General features: G+C 45.6%; 1 protein-coding gene across 1 annotated transcript in view; it reads right to left on the reverse strand.

Moving 5' to 3' along the window:
• Positions 1–543: 543 nt before the first annotated feature.
• Positions 544–13,488, reverse strand: part of CFAP44 (cilia and flagella associated protein 44) — a 131,467-nt gene continuing 118,522 nt past the window's right edge. The window contains exons 32-35 of the mRNA XM_029578456.1: positions 6,675–6,876; positions 4,835–4,995; positions 4,216–4,350; positions 544–2,906 (exon numbers count right to left, since the gene is read on the reverse strand). Coding sequence (XP_029434316.1) covers positions 2,718–2,906; positions 4,216–4,350; positions 4,835–4,995; positions 6,675–6,876 — 687 coding nt within the window. The 3' untranslated portion in view covers positions 544–2,717. The remainder of the gene's footprint in view (positions 2,907–4,215; positions 4,351–4,834; positions 4,996–6,674; positions 6,877–13,488) is intronic.

Here is a 13,488-nt window from a genome sequence, read left to right on the forward strand (position 1 = left end):
GGCTACCAGGCAGACACGTGTGAATTGGCCTTCATGAACTGTCTCTTGTAAGATTATTGTCATCACATGCAGATCAAGTAAGAAAACTGAAGTGAGGCCAAGAACCTGTTTAAATTAATAATACCGTCCCCAAAATATGGGAGAGAGGAGTTAATAGGGCTAGAGCCCAACAATAATAATTTCAAGTGGAAATTTAATTGGCAGCTCTAAACAGAGAGAGATCTGAATCTTATTGCCTTTATTCCTGGAGACATTTTATTCTGATAAGTCATTTGATGCTAGGAGACACCTTATTACCTATTCAAAGATAAATCCTCTATGCTTAGAAACTCCAGAATTGGAAGTTTAAAAGTGTGACTGTCACCTGGTAATCCCGCATTACATATAAAATGGAGCTGAGCCACCTTTTTGTACGAGGTGCATGTATTTAAAATGGCAGTGCTAACAACAATCATTAAAAAAAAAAAAAAAAAGATACAATTTTAGAAAAAAGCTAATTTTCTTTTTTGGAGGGGGGGCAATTTTTAAACTTCCTGCATAGGTGCAGGAAGGCAGTATTCCAGGCCTCTCTGTATACTGCCCTGCTCTAGCCGATGAAAAGCATGCGTGGACTTCTGCAGCAACGCACTTTTAGCCTGGTTATAAATGGGTGTGCTGAGCAGGAGTGCGCTTGTTGGTTAGGTCCGGAGAATTAAGCAGCACCCATATATGGAATTTTCAAAAGTACTCGTGCAATTTTACCACACCCTTGAGCTACCCACACAATTAATTACAAAACTTGTGCAGTAAAAGTACTCACGTGCTTTGCAGTGATGAGGGCTATTTGAAAATGTCCTCCTTCAAGTATGACCATAGCATGTACAGCTGAAATGCGACCTCAAAGGAGGAGATACTTAAAAACAGGAGTGCACAGGCATAATGAAAAAAGTGTCACTTCTTTTAAAAAGGAAAGGTATGAAGTAGAATAGGTGGAGGGCAGAGAATGGCACTTAAGAATAAGGCAGAAAGAGTCAGAAAGTAAAGCAACTTGATATTCTGATGATCATAAAGGTTTAAGATGCCAGCATTCACTGATGGTCATCCATAATAGCCAAGTGAAGGAATAACCTTCATTGCAGTTCCTTTATGGTCAATAGCTGAGGAAGGCTAAGAACGCCATCTATTGATTTGTCTAAGAGGTGCTTGTTATTGCATGAGAAGAGTTTATATTAACTGGTGTCCCTCTAAAGCAGTGATTCACAACCTGTATGCCAAACAGAAATGCAAGTGTGCCATTAAGTTGTTTTTTTTTTGCTGGCTGGCCAGCCAAAACCATCAGCTAGAGAAAAGAGTTCCATCAAGCAAGAGTCACTGCTGATGGCGGCAGCTGCAAAATCTTGTCTTCTCTTCCCCTCTGTACTCCATGGCTGCAGGATCTCCTCCGTCTGGCAGGAGGAGTCAGCAAGCAGTGCTTACCTGCTGCCATGACTTTCTCATCTGTGTCCTAGAGGAGGAAACAGTGGCAACAGATAAGCTGTGCTCTCCGGACTTCCCCTACTAGCTGGGGAGGGGAGAGAGGGAAAATAAAGTGATTGTGCTTGTGAGGGAGGGGGGACAAATGATTGCACCTGGGCGGGGAGGGAGGATGATGTAGGGGAGATAAGATGAATGTTTGGGGGGGGGGGGAGGTAATGATGTGCCATGATGAAACTCTAGTTCCAAGTGTGCTACGACATGAAAAAGGAGCTACCTCTCTCTAAAGCAACCATGCTACAGGTTCTAATAAGAAGTGCATATAAATGAAAGCATTATAATTTAGATGTTGTTAGATGTAGCAGCCTTGTAAGAATGTTCTTTAGAAAGAATTGTCTCTGTCTAAAACTCCTCTGAATCTGCTTCACAATCAGCCCAATATTCCAGCTCTCTTTATTAGTGTCGGTAAACCTGTACCATTTTTTATACAAACCACATACTTTGTTTACAGAATAAGAAAAATTGAAATTGAAATCCTCCTTTATATCCCGCTTGGTAACATTTCTCCATGCAATTAATAACCATCCAGATCCGGAGACTACCATGAGTATTAATTAATAAACTATATGAACAGGTTTACATGTGGATTATGAACCTGTTGAAGATACAAATCAGAATCCATGTTTAAAGGCTATTTAAAAAAACCCCAAAAATCATTTATCATAATCTCTTTACAGGCAAACTATAGTAGACAGAGGTTGAGGCAGTCAAGCAGAAGCTTTCTGGGTAATATTCTATGATGTAACAGGGTTTAGAGAATTTGGCATTCCTAGCAACCAAGAGGAGGATGTAAGGGAGAAAAAAAACTGCTTTGGATAATTTAGAGCATCTTATGATCCTCTGCCATCAACTCCACTCTAGTCCCCCTAGGGTCAACTGAGAAGCAAGTTGATGAATGGTGACTTAGAAGTTTGTAATGATAACTTAGTTTGGACTGAAAGTTCTGCTAAATGTTTTCCCCTTCAACAAGCTATTGTCAGTAGTCTCTCTCAGGATCTGTTTAATCATCAAGTCAACATAAGTTAATGTCACTAGCCTAGCAGTGCTAATCCTCTCTAAACTAAAAAAAAAACAAACAAAATAAAAAAAAAGACAGTCATGACGCTTTGGCGCCCAACAAACAGAAATGGGACATAGCGTGAGCGCACGGGGCGATGTGCAACCCGCATGCTCTGTGAAAACAGGACAGGAAGGCAGGGAACGATTTAAGTGATCAGGCTAGTGTGCTGGGGAAGTGGACCCTGAGCTGGTGGGAGAATGTTGCCACCTTTCTTAGACAAAAGATTAATTTCTTCCTTTAAGACACCGATTTCTTGGATCTGGAATGTGATCAGCTGCATCAGCCTCTCTCTGTCCCGGATGTCGGCCTTCCGGACCAAACGGAATTCTTCACCCTACAGGAAAACGAGACGAGCATTAAGGGCAAACTAAAGGGAATATCAAGAGGAGGGCGAAGACAGAGAAAAGAGAAGGCAATACTGAAGCTAAGGGAAAAAGGATGAAAGCAGTATGGGAAAGATGGCCAGAGAGGGAAGAAAGCTGTGAAAAGATGAGTGGCGCAAAAATAGAGGAAGAGGCAGGCTTCATTTCTATTTTTATCTCCACTCAATGCTAAAGAGTTCCAGTTTCCTCTCAGTCTTGTATTTGCCTGGTTATATTTCACAACTACCCCCACCTGCCCTGTTTTCCTGTATGAGAGCGTATTTAGCATCTTGTTTCTGTACTATAAAGGTCAGGGGCGTCTACCACCTTGGGCATGGATCTTGTGAAATCCCAGAAGCTTGGTAGGGTTCAGCCTGGCCAGTATTTGGATAAGCAATGTCCAAGATCACCAGATCTTACAGGAAGTGTGAAGGTCTCTGGATTAGTAGCAGGGAACCTGCTCCTGACTCAGTAGTGTTAGCACCTTCAGTGACCCCTAACATTCACCTGAGATCTTAAACAGAGGTCCTGTCTACACTATGAGCATTATAGATCTCATAACAGTCTTCTTAAGGCCAGGAATGGTAATTCTGAGGTCTTGATTAAATTCGAATACTATTCAGGCTGAAATAGTCCCACAAAATGAAGCTAATTAGCTTCACAGCTTCGTTTCTGACTTGTATAGCCCTTATTTAAAAATGGCACAGCACCAACTATAAAAGTATGTTTTAAACAACTGCATTAGTAATAATGAGGATGACAAAGATATTAATTTGCCTATGTAAGGTCACTTAGGTGGCAGTTCTGAAAGGCAAGCTTGCTATGAAGTTTCCTTTTGAAAATTTGGTGTTGGTGGGTACAAAAGAAGTTTTACAGTAGGTGCAAAATAAATGCAAAAAAGTATGCATGAGGCTTTGCTTCCCCCAGCCCTCTTCCTCATGTGTACATTTAGTCACTGAGGGGAGGGGAGGGCAGGTTTCTGCCCAGGGAATTTACCTGGGGGACCGCTTCATTACCCGGGCAAATCCCGTTTGAAAATTCTCCTCCAAGTAGTGGAGGCAGCTTTCCCCAACTCCTCAGAGCTGGCACTAAAAGCACATTATTTTAGTGTGAATGTGCCGGAGAGCTGTCCATGCACACAAGGACTGTTTCAGGGATTCAGTATTTAGTTGCTGCAGGACATCACGAGGGACGTTTCTCTTCTTCAGAATTTCCCAGATAGTGGATTGTTCCACCAAATCATGTCATATGCAGCAAATGGGATCCCAGAAGAGTACATACCGGGTTTTTCTGTCGCTCATCCAGCTTGACCTCGAATCCTTTCTTTCTCGTAAGGATAATGTCCATCTGTTCCAGCTTGACAGTGTGTTCTTTTGTCACTTCCATCAGATGCCGCCTCACTTCTATTATTTTTTTCTGTGAGACATTAATAACGTGAGGATTATTAGATGGGGAGAGCATAAGAACAAGTGTGTGTGTGTGTGTGTATGTGACAGTAACAATGAACCATAGAATGAGAAGATGAAAAGCAGATGAAATGTGCTGGGAAATGAGAAAAGCAGGGGGCAGAACTAGGACAGTATTTAGAACAGTAATACGTGAAATATGTATAACTGGAGGCAGTTCATTCTCTATATGCATTTTAAGCTTAGTTTATGGATATCTATATGTGTATGATGAAATGTTGGCATATATCCAATCTCCATGTATAAATGTGTGTGGGTATGTACTGTCTCTATACATCCATATGTTTGGCATACGTGTGTGTCTTCAGGCAGATTGGTGCTAGTGTATGTCTGAGTTCCAGAGCTCTCTCTTTGTCTCTCAAGATCCTTCTCATAGTCAACCAATGAACTTTCAGCAGTGCTCTAACTTCTCCCAGTCCCTTCTCCAGTCTTACCTCCCATTCCTTAATTTCCTGGGCCAGCCTCATCTCATTATCCAAGGTCTTTTCCTTCAGTTCCTCCAAACTTGTGTTAACAGAAAGGGTTTGTAGGGTCTCCAGGTCAACCAGGCGCCCAAATTTAAGCATCATTTGTTGGCGACATTTCTCCTCCAGTTCTAACAAAAGATTAATTTTGTTACAGAAAGCAGTGCTTGGATGAGGGTGGGTGCTCAAGGTATACCACTAAAAGGGTACCATCACGCTCACCTATCTTGGTTGTCAAGGATGGCCCATGCTTACTGCCTATAGGGTACAGGAGTTCATCTGGAGCCCTGAAGCTGCTGGAGCTACCTTGGTGCCACCGAAGGAGGGAAAGCTAAATTGCTTACCTATAACAAGGGTTCTCTGTAGAGAGCAGGATAAATCAGCCACACAAGAGGGGTGTTGTTATCTGATGGCATTGAGGCAGAAAAGTTCTTCTGGAGCTCAGAAAGACTAAGGTAGTCTTTCTGAGCATGCATGGACCTTCCTGCGTGGTCACCGCTGCACACGTTTTCTCAGTCTTAAGCAAGCTAAGCTTCAACTCTAATAGGGAAGCAGAAGTTGTGTGGCTTTTCATCCTGTCAACAAAGAACACCCGTTACAGGTAAGTAACTTAGGGGTCAATTTTAAAACGTGCACGCGCGCGTCCATATGCGCACAGTTTGCGGAGCGTTCACATGGACGCACCAATTTTATAACATTGGCGCGCGCATGTTATAAAATACAGTTCCCGCGTGCCTGTGTGGGCAGGTGGCCTCTGCATGCGGGGGGGGGGGGGGGGGGATTTTTAGAAAAATACTCATGGAGACACAATCGGCCAATTCCCAGTTCCCTATACCCCTTCCTACCCTGACTCCCTTTTCCCCTTTCCCTGCCTTTTTTCCTTTATTTTATAACTTACGTCATCTAAATAGATGAAGTAAGTTCTGTGCGCCGGCCAGCTGCCGGCGCGTGCTTCCCCGGGACTGCGTCTAATGGCGCTGTCCCACCCCCCCAGCCCACTCCATTAGCTGGCACGGCACTTCTGCATGTATTGGGGATTACGCATTTCCGGGCCCTTTTGAAAATGCGCCCAGGGCCCGGCCAAGCATGTAACCCCCGAATTCTAAGCACGCAGGGCTTTTAAAGTTTGGACACTAGCTTTTTCCATAGACAAACAGGCTAAGCTTAGCCACACAAGTGGCGGACTCCCAAGTTGAGAGTTGCATATGATTAGTTTGTTGTTTTACAGATCAGTAGTAGATCATTGCATCCCATTGAGGTTAGAGGGTAGAGTTGCAGGAATTAAATACGTTTTGAAAAGCTGCCTGTCAAAAACTATTGCCGGACAACCAAGCAGTCTCTAGTCAGTAATGAGCTGTGAAGGTATGGATAGAAGAAACTTTGCCTACACCTTCTATGGAAGCAGATGTGTTGAAGAAGTTGCTATATCCTTAACCTGATAGGCCTGTATTTTGAAGATGCAGTCCTGCTTGAATGGAGCAGTGAAAGACGCAGTCATAAACTTATGTAAAATTTTCTACTAATGATATATTTTAAAAAGCCTTTTAAATTGGTTCTATGCATTTCTTTAATGAAATTAAAAAAAAAATTAAAATTAAGAAAAATGATGGCCACAGAAATAAGTCTATGGAAAATCGTGTCCTGCTCTTCTAACCCCCATGATTGCTTATAGTATCTGGATAATAAATAAAGGGAATGTGACAGAAAATTAATAAAAAAAAAAAAAAAGATACTGTTGGATAATTGAAATAGAATCCTGAGAGGGGGAGGAGCAAGGGGTTTCAGACATGCAATGTGAGAAGGGACTGACCCTGGATCTTGGCCTCCATGTCCTTCCTGTCTCGGATCAGCTGCTTGTGCTGCTGGCGTGCCTGCTTGTACAGCTCCCGCTGTTCCACCTTCTCCTGCTGCAGCTCATTGATCCGATGGTGAAGGGCATCCAGGGCCTTGTTGGTAAAGATAAGAACCTGGGACAAGTCACCGGGGATCTCGCCGTTAATCACGAACTCGACCTGAGGAGAAGGAAGAGGTGACAGCCTGTTGGAATGCCACAGCACAAAGCATGCAGCCCTTCTCCCCCTGTTGTCCCTCTCTTATAGTACAGCATACTTCTGATTAAGGGCAGGTACTGCTGCACCAAACTGGCTCTGGTGTACAGCCTGCAAAACAATGTACCAGTAGCCATTAGGGAAAATATCATTTGGTAACACACCAAAGAAGCGCCAGGTGAAGGTGTAAGTTGGGAGGGGATGGGAGAGCCAATTCTCAAGAGTCGCACAGACAGGCTCGCTTTCAGAATAAATGAAACACACTATCTGGATTCCTAAATCTAATATATGTAAATATCCAGTGAATATGTATTTTGGATAGTCCTGGCTTTGGAGCATCAGTTGTCTGCCGCTGGCATGGGCATTGTTACTCTGGCTGTAGGTTTGCAGGCCTCATCTGCTGCTTTCTTTCTTTTATTAATAAAAGAGACGCTTGCCTTGGTAAGAAGTGGCCCATCCTCTTGGTTCAGATAAATTCTGCTTAGTAAAAGCTCTTGTAACAACTAGAAAATGATCCTCCAGAAGTGGATGTGTGAAGTGATACCAACAGTGGTGAAACAGGCAGCAGGATCTGCATTACACAACCTTGGATGGAGTTACATGCAAAGGCCCAGAATAGCCTTATTTGAGTCCATACAACCAATTCTAAGTACTGCTGCATTGCGATTTACTTTTAACTGGGATTAAGAAGATATAGAATGTTTAACTTAAAATGTGTGTGTGTGTGTGTATGTGTGTATATATATATATATATATATATATATATATATATATATATATATATAAACATAGAAATGACGGCAGAAGAAGGCCAACGGCCCATCCAGTCTCCCCAGCAAGCTTTCACACTCTTTTTTTTTTCTCATACTTATTTGTTACTCTTAGCCCTTAGTAACCTTTTGGTTTCTGTTTCCCTCCTCCCCCCCCCCCCCCCCCGCCCCAATTAATGTAGAGAGCAGTGTTGGAATTGTATCTAAGTGAAATATCTAGCTTAATTAGTTAGCGATAGTAACCGCCTCAATAAGCAAGCTACACCCTTTCTTGTTTATCCCGATTATGTAATTCAGTCCTTGTTGGTTGTTGTCTGTATATAGATCCACTTTTCTTCATTCCCCATGCCATTGAAGCAGATAGCTATGCTGGATATGCATTGAACGTGAAGTATCAGACTTTCTCCCTTGCCGTTGAAGCAGAGAGCTATGCTGGATATGCATTGAAAGTGAAGTATCAGGCTTATTTGGTTTGGAGTAGTATCTGTTGTAACAAGCAAGCTACTCCCTGGTTTTTTGTGAATGGCAATCCTTTTTTTTTTTTCCCACATTACCTCTTGCCGTTGAAGCTTAGAGCAATGTTGGAGTCACATTACCTGTGTATGTTTATTGAATAAGGGTATTATCTCCGGTAGTAGCCGTCATTCCCGCGAGCCACCCACTCTTCATACACATCCTCTAGACTTTATGAATCCACAGTGTTTATCCCACGCCCCTTTGAAGTCCTTCACAGTTCTGGTCTTCACCACTTCCTCCGGAAGGGCATTCCAGGCATCCGCCACCCTCTCCGTGAAGAAATACTTCCTGATTTTGGTTCTGAATCTTCCTCCCTGGAGTTTTAAATCATGACCCCTGGTTCTGCTGATTATTTTTCGACAGAAAAGGTTTGTTGTTATCTTTGGATCATTAAAACCTTTCAAGTATCTGAAAGACTGTATCATATCACCCCTGCTCCTCCTTTCCTCCAGGGTGTACATATTTAGATTCTTCAATCTCTCCTCATAAGACATTCGATGAAGACCATCCACCTTTTTGGTCGCCCTTCTCTGGATGCCATATATATATATAGCATACATATTTTAATCTAAAAAAGCTAGTTTCTATGGAGCACTGTGGAGGGCTTACATTCTCCTGTACTATTTCCTGGAGCCTCTGTCTTGTGGGAAGGGGAGAAATTCCCCATGCAATCCTGCTACTGCCAGGGGCAGACATCCCCCTCCCCCCCCCCCCGAAGTCTGCTGGGATGTAGTAAGGGTAAGGGGATTCTGTACAACCCTACTGCCCACCTGCCAAGTTTGAAAATGTTTGTTTGTGGTGCTGGGATTGTTTACAGCAGAACTGAGCTCCGGTCAGATTGGCTGCATTTGATCCTTGACATGGTGAAAGTACGTTAGGAATAACAGGTACATTTCCAAAGGATGTAGCCCCATTGTTTTAAACAATGTGCTATAGAGTTTGATCAGTGGAAATGGTTCCTTGTGGGCATAAAGTTTTATAATAGTACAGCATTGTATATTCCTTGATATAAAGTTTCATGCTGAACAGTTATCCAGAACTGTTGCTCCCTTCTTTGCGGTGCCCTAAACCCCTGCTGGAATCTGCAAAGGTAGCAGTAGTCCTTGACATAGGCCAGCAAGCAAGTAGAGGTCACCCTGAAAATATCCCCTACATTACACACACACACACAATAATTTCACTATGAGAGATTTTCTCCTTTGACGGATGTATGTGGCTACATTTTAGCTACTAAGGACAAGGCTTGCAGCGGTGGTGACTACTGACCAAATCAGAGTATCCAGTTCTGCACCGTGTTCAAGATTGGTGCGAGTAAGCACCACAAAAGACTGTCCTTAGCTTCCCCCTCAAACGGACGAGGGAGATGAAACTATTCAAATAACTGATTCCAGCGGGAGAAAAGCCCCCCTGCAGAGTCCGCATATGTGCGAACGCCCAATGCATTAATTCCAATGTCGATGCCATAGAACCCAGACCTGTAAATAGTCCCAAACTCTGGGCACTGAAAGCTCTCACAGAAGCCTTATCTGACTCTGCAGGAAATACCTGGAATAGAACCCTTGCCCCTGTTCTGAGAGGGGCACTGATTCTATTGCTCGGGACTGGAGGAGGAGGGAGACCTCCTGCTCCAAGAGTGGTGAATGGTCGGATGTTCCCCACGTCAGCCGAGGTGGGGAATCTGGTGGGACAGAAAGTTGAGGTGGTAACCTTGGGATACTATTGCAAGTACCCATTGATCTGTGGTGACTGTGTGCCATAGGCTGGAGAAGTGGCACAATCAGCCGCCGACCGGAATGGTCGGAAACGGAAGCTGGGTACTGCTCTCTAGAAGGGAGTCAAAAACCTGCCGCTGGACCTGATTGAGTGGCTGGCTATGACTTCTGCCCTCTAGGCTGCCTAGGTTGGCCTTTTTGGTAAGGCTTAGAAGGCCGACCCCTGGACGCTGGGGGATAGTATCTCCTCTGCTGGTAGAATTGCCTCTTAGAATCCCTCTTAAAAGATCTTTTGGATGAAGAAGAGGGATCAGAAGGCAATAAGGAGAGCTGGCGTAGAGTCTCTTGGTGGTCCTTGAGCTGCACCACTGCTTCTTGAATCTTTTCACCGAAAAGATTATCCCCCGCACAGGGTAAATCAGCCAATCTGTCTTGTACCTCTGGTCTGAGGTCTGAAGATTTCAGCCAGGCCCATCTCCTTGCACTGATACCAGCTGCCGACACCCTGGAAGCGATGTCAAAGATGTCATATGCTAATCATACTTCATGCTTGCCAGCATCTAAGCCCTTTTGTGCTAGGGCATGAAGTTGGTCCTGGAACTGCAGAGGTAAGGCTTCAGCAAAGTCTTGAATCTTCATGAACAAGGCCCTATTATATTGGGTCATGAAGAGTTGGTAGGATGCAATGCGAGAGATGAGCATTGATCCATGGAATACCCGTCTTCCAAATGCATTCAGGAACTTCTGATCTTTCCCTGGGGGAATGGATGAATGAGGTTTGGAGCGTCTGGTCCTCTTTTGGGCTGACTCTACAACCACCGAGTGATGATCCAACTGAGTTCTTTGATAGCTAGGGGCTGACTGAACTAAGTAAGTGGCATCTGCTTTTCGGTTAACAGGTGCTACCGAACCAGGGTGCTACCAGTTTCTCTTCAAAAAGTCCAAAAGGATGTCATGAATAGGGATGGACATGATTTCCTTTGGAGCATCGAGAAATTACAGAAGCTCTAGCATCTGGTGTCTAGAGTCCTCTTCTGTCTGAAGCTGGAATGGGACTGTTTCAGACATCTCCTTTACAAAATTAATAAAGGATAGGTCCTCTGGAGGAGAACGCTTCCTTTCATCAGGAAGGGAGGGCTGTGATCATCAGAATCCTGGGACGAATCGCCGGTTCAAAGATTATAAGGTTCATCACCAGCTCCCAAATGTTCTTCAGAAGGAAGTAACGGAGTTATTCCTGAAGGCCCTGGCCTGGGCATCGATGGTCCCGAAGGAGGCATCGATGAGGCATCGATGGCGGCATCGAGGGCATCGATGGCAGCATCGAGGGCATCGATGGCAGCATCGAGGGCATCGATGGCGGCATCGGTGACATCGATGGATGTGTCAGTGGAGGCACTCCTGATGGTGGAATGAAATGTGGTGTTTCTTCATCTTCCTCTGATGACAAGGGAATTGGCGAGGAAGGAGTCTGGTTCCTCGGTTCCCTCGGATCCACCGGTGGAAGGGCACCGATTAACTTGTCCATTCTAGCCAATAGCGGTGCAAGTGCCATGGGTATCGGATCAGTGACCGGAGGAGGAACCGGTACCAGTATCGATGGAAGTTGGAAGCCCTGGAGTGCTTTGCCGATGGCCTCTTGGATCATCTGATCCAATTCCTCACGGAAACTTGGGGCACAAATACCCGGTTCCGGAGTGGGAGGTAGCACTGGCGTAGCCGGAGGGTCCACCGGTGAAGGTGGAATCGTGGATCCCGGCACCTGTCCAGGTGGGGAACGCTCGGTGATCCAGAGACAGAAGAGGCGAAGCCTTTTCTGTACGGGGCTTTTTTGTCGGAGGCTCAGACGACGTCGATGTCGAGGGTTTACCAGTATTGATGGCCTGAGCTTTACGATGACAGTGTCGATGTTTTTCTCGATGTTCCCCCTCGTGTTTTTCCAGAGGAGGAACAGAGGGGGTCGACACCTGTGGAGTCATCGAGGCTGGTCGGATAGCAGCGGATTCCCGGTGCTGGCGCAACGTAGACTGCACTGGTTCAGACGACGTCGAAGCTATCGATGGAGTCGGGATTTTTGGCTGAAAGAGAAGACCCATCTTATCGAGCCGAGCCTTGCAACCTTTTGGTGTCATTTGGGCACATTTGGTGCAAGTAAGGAGATTGTGGCCGGACCCTAAGCACATCACACAGACTGTGGGAGGGTCAGTGATGGGCATTGTTCGAGTGCAGTTGGGGCACGGACGGAAACCCGACGCCATGGCTTCGACAAAATTTAGTCATGGTGCGGTCGATGGCCGGTAGGCTGCGAGGGAAAAACTCGACGGGAATCGACCGCAAAAGGGCAAAAAACTTACCGTTCGACCGCAGAGCAAAGAAATCGATAAGGGAACCCCTGTGGGGTAAAAATTTTTAAACAAAGTTCTGTGAGGAAAATTCCTGTCAGGAATCTCTGAAGAGCTCCTTAACCTGCGTGGCTATTGCTGTGCTGGGCATGCCCAGTAGGTGCCAGTCAAAGTTCTGGAAACTTTGACAAAAGTGTTCCGTGATTGGGCTCCATCCTGATGATGTCACTCATATGTGAGGACTACCATCCTGCTTGTCCTGTGAGAAAGTGTTTTATGATATAATATAAAATATACCTCCACACAACCACTGCGCACAGTACCTGTGCAAACACACGCTTCAGTCTAGGTCACAGCCTTAGGTGCACAAGTACCTGTGCAAATACGAGCGCAAGTCTAGGTTGCAGACATACGCTCAAATCTAGGCTGTGGCCTTAAGCGCACAGGTCCCAGCACATGCAGCTTCCACGCGGTGAGAATGCACGCACATGCCCTCACACAAGAGAAAAGAATCATAAGAACATAAGAAAATGCCATACTGGGTCAGACCAAGGGTCCATCAAGCCCAGCATCCTGTTTCCAACAGTGGCCAATCCAGGCCAATCCAGGCCATAATCACTGCCGTGGCCTACCACACGGCTCAGCAAAGCCTGCCTGCCCCTTCAGCGCGTTTAGGCCTAGATCCGTTTAACATCCGGCACCAAAAATCATCAGCTTGAAGAGCTTCTCCACAGCTCAGGCCTTTTGACTGGCCGAGAATTCATGGAGACTGGGGCCAAGATCCAGCATCTCCCTAAACACGCCTTGCGCATAAGCAAATTAAAACTGGCAGAAGACCTTTACTCCTCCTTATTGCAAGGACCTTGCTGCACCTCTGCGGGACAGGGAACTGCTGGTGATAGTTGAGAAGGAGATTCCCCTGCCTCTCCCGCCGACACTGCTAGGGAATCGAAAATGGCCACCGTTTCCTTGCTGACAGGGAACGTCTCAGTGCTAGACCCCGTCAACTGTGAGACTTGTTCTACCACTGCGGCCATGCTTGATACGGACACCTGAATGCTTTTTGCAGCAAGCACACACTGTTCCTCCCCTCACCCGCAAGCAGGGGAAACAGTCCCTCAGAGCCACGGAGCCAACACCCGGTCTCCTCCGCAGGCAGAGAAGCTGCTGAAAAACCCCATCACTGAGCTCCCCGAGCTGCTAAGGTAGCTTCCCCCCCCCCCCCCCCCCCCCCCC

The sequence above is a fragment of the Rhinatrema bivittatum genome, chromosome 15, assembly GCF_901001135.1.
Source record: "Rhinatrema bivittatum chromosome 15, aRhiBiv1.1, whole genome shotgun sequence".
Classification (NCBI taxonomy): domain Eukaryota; kingdom Metazoa; phylum Chordata; class Amphibia; order Gymnophiona; family Rhinatrematidae; genus Rhinatrema; species Rhinatrema bivittatum.